This window comes from Limulus polyphemus, unplaced genomic scaffold, assembly GCF_000517525.1.
Source record: "Limulus polyphemus unplaced genomic scaffold, Limulus_polyphemus-2.1.2 Scaffold57, whole genome shotgun sequence".
Lineage (NCBI taxonomy): Eukaryota > Metazoa > Arthropoda > Merostomata > Xiphosura > Limulidae > Limulus > Limulus polyphemus.
Genome location: NW_013665667.1, coordinates 544,631 through 552,938, shown reverse-complemented (window position 1 = coordinate 552,938; position 8,308 = coordinate 544,631). Strand labels below are relative to the sequence as shown.

Sequence of the window (8,308 nt, the reverse complement as noted above, 5' to 3'; positions counted from 1 at the left end):
AAGTGGAATATTGAATAGCTTACTGACGACTTAACAACTATCAAACATTTGTTAATTGCCTTACACAACAGGTTTAGAGTAACGCATCAGAATGTCGTGATGGCAAAACCTTGTCGAAACGTTGTACATTTGCTGTTATGTTAAACTTATATTAAAGTTTTTCTTCATTACCCATTCAAGCCGTCTCCAGCCATTACTTCTCTTCATCTCATTATATGTGGGTGACTGGCATTGACGAAGAGTGCATTTTGGGAACTAACTGCATGTGGAAGCATGGGCGTGAGGTTAGGCTAGTTTCATATAGCTTCGCAGGCTATGATCAGGAAATTCTGTGCACCACGTGACAGTCAATACCGGAGTAACGCAAAGGCCACCTAGGGCCCCGCCAGTCACCAAAGTCAAAAACAATATATGGTTTGTAAAACAAACTGAATAGAGGCAAGAGTAAATTATTATTATTACTATTATTATTCCCAAATATTACCGGGGCAGTAGAGATTGAGTTTCCAGTGGAAAAAGGAGAACAGTGGTTGTACCACCATAAAATGAAATATTCATACTAGGACTAATTACAAATAAATTCACGAGTGGTGAGTGAGCCAGAGTACAAACAAATACTTCAGCATGTATTAATGGTTGTAAGAACTGTCGCAGATGTGAATAATAAAGATGTCATCATTAGAGCCATGAGCACAACAAACAAAATTCAAGCCAAATCTGGACGAGACATTGCAAGATGTGAAGCTGTACCGGTAGTACTTATACATAAAAAAATATCAGAAGTAGTCACTATTGAGGCATAATGTAGGAAGTTTGATGTAAAATCCTCACATAGGGACAGTTTACTATCTCATTTACAACTAGAAAAAACATCTAAATCAAAACATTAAAATGTAGCTTACAAGAATTCGAAGTGCATGTTTTGCTCTTGAGAGTAATGTATAAAGAATAAATATAACTAGGTTTAAACATTGATCCGTCAGTCTGCAGAAGGAGTCCTATACTTCTAAGACTGAATTTACTAATTATCTGATTCATCGAACAGTCCATATATGTTGGCGTCAGCTGAAAATATCAAATACACTTCATGTGGAAAAAATTGTAACATTTCTAATTACATTATTATTTGCCATATCACTAATAAATCTTTTTTTTTTTCAGATAATGCACGAGAGGGTGCTATATTAACGAACGAGCGTCTCAGAAGTGTAACAAACAAGATCGGCGAATCATACAACAAAGTAAAATTATCGTTGACGACGATGCACGAAAGATACGAAACTTCCAAAGGAGAACGGAATATATTACAACGTTACGCAACGCTGAAACGCATGATAAAAGATGTCGTGCAACTGGATGCTCAGTATTGGAGACTTTTGGAAATACCCAAACAGGAGCTGCATGAGCAAGTAAACGTTTATGTGCTTCGTGCATGCGCAGCGTTGGAGAAGGCTTCGGAGACACGGACTGCAGAGGGAGGAAAAGGTCACGCAGCAAAGAACCACGAAGAAGAGGCCAAGGACAGGGATGCGAAGGCTAGATTTGATGGTTAGTAAGTGAAATCGTTTCAAGATACCATAAATCCCTAAATAATTTCAGTAACCAAATACATCTTAAAACTAGTGTTGTATATTGAGAAATATAACTCGACTTTCCAGTCGCAAAATAATACGTTGGTTATCCTGTTTTATTCCGTAAGAGCAGAGAATTATTCTTATTTCACCAGATAACTACTCACGACAAAGGAGTAGGGAGGCTGTCACGCACGATTAAGGTCTCTGCTAGTAACTGTTGGAATAAGCTAAACATTTCAAATAGAATCCAAATCAGCCATGTCATTCGCACTAAAATGGGAAGACAAAAAAATAAGATGGAGCGATAACAACAATGGAAGAAAAGTAGTCGTTTCACCTTCTATTGGCACTAGAAGTTTCAAAATAATATGACTAGTTCACGAAAAGAAAATGTCAAAAACATGCTAAACAAATTTCCTCTTATCTAATGGCTTCTAGTTACTGTATTATAATGATTTCAATACCAGGCGTAATGCGAATGACACCTTCTCTATTGTATGTGTATCAATGAATGTATCGGTGTTATCTTATTTATTAATTTTCCTATAAATTAGTGAACGGCTGTCTGAAATTTTTGTGTACTTACGATATGTGGCGATAGAATATGATTGTCAATCGTTGTCTTAATTAGCATAGTTTACACGATCACATGAGTCCAACTGTTAATAAGTTACAAATATATTAGTAACCAATGCATAATTAATGTATTAGTAACTGATTAATAATTATTCTAAGAACTTACTGAAAGCAAAAAAAACAATATGTAATACTATGTCAACCATATTATACCCGCCATATTCACTGCCGACGAGGCCATTCGTCCAATACCATGGCTCATTAAGTGTTTGTTGAGCGTTTAAGTTACTACCATGACAACGACAGAATTTCTATCTTAAATGACTGCAACATCCCCATCTTAAAAACAATATTTGTAATGGTTACTAGAACAAACAGAAAAATAAATATACGTTTTGACGATGGTACATGACTTCGACCTATATAAGGTCACGTTATATAGCAGCATACATTTGCATAAGCCTCATGTCCGGCATAGCCAGGTGGTTAGGGCGCTCGACTCGCAAGTTGCGGGTCGCGGGTCAGAATCCCCGTCACACCATCCGTGGAGGCGTTATAATGTTACAGTTAATCCCACTATTCGTTGGTAAAAGAGTAACCCAAGGCAGTGATGACTAACTGCCTTCCCTCTAGTCTTACGCTACTAAATTAGGGACGGCTAGCTTTGCGCGAAATTTAAATTAAAAACAAACAAATCATTAGCCTCATGTCAATTACATGATTTGTTTTGTTAGCTCGCAGCTTCCCTTTGTATTATGCCCCTAACTACTGCTATGTTTTAAATGTCTCGCTAGAGCAGACATGCAAATAAATACCTTTTTATAATCATATATTTGTTTGAACGCATCTTTAATCAGTATAACATAACCTGCTTTCTCTCTAATGTCCACATTGAAATTTCTTTTGTGATATCCGCGAGAACTTTAGATTTACATCTCACTGTATACGTCAAACAAGTAAAGTTGAATTTTCAGAAAAAATGGAAATACTTATGATCACACACTTCCCGTGTAAGAAAAGAAAACAAAACTATGACTCTCAACACTCGCAGTTCACTAGTGTTCATCATCAGTTTATATATTACGTAGCATAAGAAATGGCATTATAAAAATACCAAACACGTTTGTTAGTTTGACACGTTTTTGATTTGTCATTTTATTAGTATATTTAATATATAGATAAACACGCATACACCTTACAAACACATATGGGTGCGTGAAAAATTGCTGTTATAATCTTTAATGTATGTTCTTGACTAGGTCCTAATATATATCCGGTTTAACTTTGTAAGTAGTTTTACGGGATTAATATCCGGGATCCTAGTTCGCCATTCTTAGGCGTTGGTATTTTACTTTGTAACCAGGCATGGGTCGTATATACTTTGTGTTAGGGGTCAGGACGCGCACAAAATTTTTAATGCACAGAATGCAGCCCATACCATAACATCTACGTCGCAACGAAAGATGGTAAAATTATTCTATTGTCTGTCACCTGAATCCATATGTGGTTATTATAATAAAAATCTTTATACTTTAGAAACGAATGCGAAATCTTCTTCAGGGCTACATATGGTTAGGGTATTCTAGTCTTTGCAAAATACTCGAAATCAAGGAGACCACACTATACAGACTTTGTAGGGGGCGTCCGTTTACTTATGGTATCATTGAATACAGTACAGTTAATGTGTATTTGATCTAAAGTTGATTTCCGGTTCATATATTGCAAGCTGACAAGTTAACATCTTGCACCTTTCAACAGAAATTTCGACTTACGTAAACGTACCATTGAGCTTTTGATTCTGTTGAATGAATTAATATGCAACAGAACACACGTGTCCAAACATTGCTGCTCTGTCACATATTGATTTTCCACATTTCTAGCAGACTATAGTCATTCTTCTCTCGAATTCGTGCAATTTAAGAACATATTGGTACTACTTAAATGTCTTTTTTTAATTATTATTTGCATGTTTCGGATATTCGTGCAAAGCCACACAAGGGTTGCCTGTGCTAGCCGTTAATAATTTTGAACTGAAATACTAGAGGGAAGACAGCTAGCCAACAACACCCACCGCAAACTTTTGGGCCAGATTAATCATACAGTTGGATTTAACGTTCACTCTTAGAGTGCACCTACGGCCCCAATGTGCGGAGCACGGATTTTATGCCAAAGGGAAGCGAACCACGAACCTTCACCCAGACCATACTGGGTGGACTGTTTCACATGTTCAAGAGATTCTAATCATTTTGAAAGAGGTGTGTGTATAACAAAGCTAGTAAACATAAACCTACGATATCTTTATTATTTCTTCTTCTTCTTCCAAAAAAAAAGTCCATTATAGTAAAGAAAAAGTATGTAAAATGTGAAGAAGTAGTCTTAAAACTTTATGGTTGTTCATCAACTTTTTTACTGTAAACTTCGTACTCCACATAATCCTTGTAGCGACTACATGAAAAAACGTATGTGGAGATTATAAACAACAGAATGAAAACCAAAGTTAAGTTTAATTGTTTTGCAAACAAGTTGCTTTAAAGGTTTGGTATTCTGGTTCAGTTGTTAATACATCTTGATAAAAACTGAAAACTGTCGTTGTTTTCGGGAAAGAAATGTAGTAAAAAGCATGCCTCGCAATAAAAAAAAACATATTGTAAAAAAAATAACGTTTAGCGTCCGGAGTTTTTCCCAAAAACGAAGGAGGTTGTCTTTTTTTTAAATTACCTCTTTGAAAGAAAATTTGCACCCTTTTTTCCATAACTGTTGCTTGTTTTCAAAGGGTTCATGTCACACAGAAGTCTTTGTTTCATTTTTCATCAAAACGATACAGAATTTATGACAAATAAAGAAAAATGAATCAACTGTATTCATCTCATTTTTCATTCAGATGTCTTCTTTGTTTCTTTGTATGATCGAAAAACGATAATTCAGAAAAGGAAAAAAATCGCAACAAAAAAAAAAACTGAGGGAAAGGTGGCTGCAAAAAAAAAGGAAGCGGGCGGGAAGGCTAAACATGTATTTATTTTACTTGGCCTTAAGATACTTTCTGTATTTCTTTCGTGGCAATTTTAAATTTTGGTATAGCAATTCACAATTATTATTATTCAGGAGCAGAGGCTGGTACGCTATAATGAAGATCTTTCGTGAATATTATTTTTGCCGTGACCACTTTATATATTTAGTAATGATCGCACTAATTTCTGAAATAAAAAATCACAACGTGAACATCGTTGTTACACTGATGTAAAAATTACACTCGCCTATAATTTCTTTGTTGTTAATAATTACAACAGTATAAAATAGTGAAGACGTAATTGGTATTTTATTTGTTATACAATGTCTTTTACATATGTAAGTTTTATTTAATACAAACTGTTTTTTTTATATTAATAATGCAAACCATACGCTGAATAAACTGTATATGTTGCTGTAACTATGAGGAAAGCATATGAAATATTGTTGAAGTGTGAGCCAACGTAAATTTTTTGGTTTATGAAGAATAATTATTTACGAAGATTATAGCAAGTTAAATAGGCTCTATATGTATATATAGCGGCCCGGCATGGCCAGGTGGATAAGGCGCTCGACTCGCAATCTGAGGTTGGTAAAAGAGTAGCCCAAGAGTTGGCGGTGGGTGGTGATGACTAGCTGCCTTCTCTGTAGTCTTACACTGCTAAATTAGGGATGGCTAGCGCAGATAGCCCTCGTGTAGCTTTGCGCGAAATTCACAAACAAACAAACAAACAAATATATATATATATTTTTTTTTTTATGGTTTGAGAAGATGAACTCTTATCTCCAGTGGGGGGTTCGACCCCCACCAGCCTACACCCTTGTTAGTCCAATATAAATTATTTATGTATACTTAAATCTGTATTTTGGTTTTTGAAAAACTATTTAAACTATATTTTTAGAAAAAGAAGCCTTTAAAATGTACCTTTATTGGAAGGCCAGTAATTTAATAATTTACAACATTAGCAGGAGCATTTGATTTTGAATAAAGGTCTATTCACAGATAAAGACAGTCACCGTTTTATATATAGTTTTATCATGTCTGTCGAGATTCTTTCTTTGTATTTCTTGTTATTAATTCTTCTCATCACCACCAGGGCTTATATCCATTATTATTTCATTGTAATTTTGTACTGAAGTCTTATTCGAAAAAACAACAACAGAAAATTACTGAATAATATATATACTTATCAACTTCTTTCTCCGCACGTACTTATGTTCAGTATTATAGGCCTGTTCTTTGTCAAATATTTAGCTCTGCACTTATTCACCAAAGCCTACTTTGAAGGAAAGAGCAGCAAATTCCAACTTTTCTTAGTTCTTTTGCACCTAATGTAGACCAGAAAAGCTGAACGAGACGTATGGCATCATATGCTGTCATTATGAAGCGTTACATTGTTTGTGTCATGCCCATTCAGACTAGATACCTTTGTTATATACATGGGTTGTCAGACTTCCCTACATTGTTTGTATTATGCCCATTCAGAATAGATACCTCTTTTATATACATGGGTTGCCAGATTTCCTTACATTGTTTGTGTCATGCCCATTCAGACTAGATACCTCTGTTATATACATGGGGTGTCAGTCTTCCTCTCGATAGCATTGTGTTATTTACTTTTACATCTTTGACACTATTCTCAGGTTGAGTTTTTCGTCATATCAGAATCACGCAAAAGAATTTTAGAAAATGTAAGTGAAAATCTATTCTCGTGTTTTATTTTCTCAGATTTTTTATTCAATTCATAATTTAGGGTAAATGGGCAGATGGCTTTATATTTGTGTGTAATCATCTTGAGACTAAAAATCTTTCATTTTTCTATTGCTAGGTATCTCGCACGGTGCTTTCCGCAATTGTCTCTCATTTGTGCAAGGGGTTTCAGAAAAGCTTGAGCCCGACATAGCCAGGTGGTTAGGGAGCTCGACTCGCAATTTGCGGGTCACGGGTTCAAATCCCCATCCCACCAAATATGCTCGCCCTTTCAGCCGTAAGGGCGTTATAATGTGACGATCAATCCTACTATTTATTGATAAAAGAGTAACCCAAGAGTTGGCGGTGGGTGGTCATGGCTAGTTGCCTTCCCTCTAGTCTTACGCTGCTAAATTAGGGACGGCTAACGCAGATAGCCCTCGTGTAGCTCTGCGCGCGAAATTCAAAAACAAACAAAAAAGCTTATTAACTCGGGCTTTGAGTATTTTGTTGTTTATGAAGTAGAAGCTATACTTCTGTGTCATGCCCTTATAAGCTACGTAGATATCTCCGTTATAAACATGGATCGCCAAGCTCTTCTCGATAGCATTTTAACATCCTTGGCATGGTTCTCTCCCGTTGTATCAAAATCATTAACAGCTTCTGTTTTCAACGTGTTTGCGGCAATTTTCTTTTTGGTAGTGGTGGTGGAGAAATCAAATAATCTTCTTTTTATTAATAAAAATTTGAACATATATATTGAGAATCTCGAGGATGCCAGAGTTACTGAAAACTTTAAATTAGTTTCATCACTAAATATTAAAATTAACGTACGTTTTCTACTGATTTTAACATGGTTCGTTTTTCTTTCTTTTTTTAATCCCTTTAATGGCTAAATATGAATAGCTTTTTCTAGAACTACATTATTATATATCTTTGATCTCCAAACATTGTTTTGAGAGAGCATAATAAGGATACACTGACTACAACATCAGCCTGCTGCATGGCAAATATGTTTCACACTACATCATAAATAATCTGTTTGGTTAAAGGATAAGTGGAAGATGGATTTGAAATAAGCTCCCGTATTTTGCAGATATTATCACACTTATTTTTCTGTTCAAAAGAAATATAAATGGAATTATTTTGGAAACAAACTTTTAAATCGAGACATTTTGTACATAATTATTTACATAACTTTGGATATGGTAGTTCTTGTTATACTGTACAAAATCTGTCCAGCAGTAAAGAACTTCCAAGGTCATAAGTGGAAAATGGTTCGAACTGTCGACACTTACGAGATGTGAATGATATTAATCAACCATAAATGTAGTTTAAACTTTTAAAAAAAGTTGAAATTAACCGTTTACAAGTCTTTCCTTAATTTTAGAATATTTGAACTATTATATAGGTGAAACAGAAACCAATGGTATTCAATTTGGAGCACAAAAATTAAACTTTT

General features: G+C 35.1%; 1 protein-coding gene across 1 annotated transcript in view; it reads left to right on the top strand.

Annotated features, from left to right (window-relative positions):
- Positions 1 to 686: 686 nt before the first annotated feature.
- The window catches only part of LOC106464013, a 16,584-nt gene continuing 8,962 nt past the window's right edge, over positions 687 to 8,308 (top strand). The window contains exons 1-2 of the mRNA XM_013924121.2: positions 687 to 738; positions 1,162 to 1,548. Coding sequence (XP_013779575.2) covers positions 687 to 738; positions 1,162 to 1,548 — 439 coding nt within the window. The remainder of the gene's footprint in view (positions 739 to 1,161; positions 1,549 to 8,308) is intronic.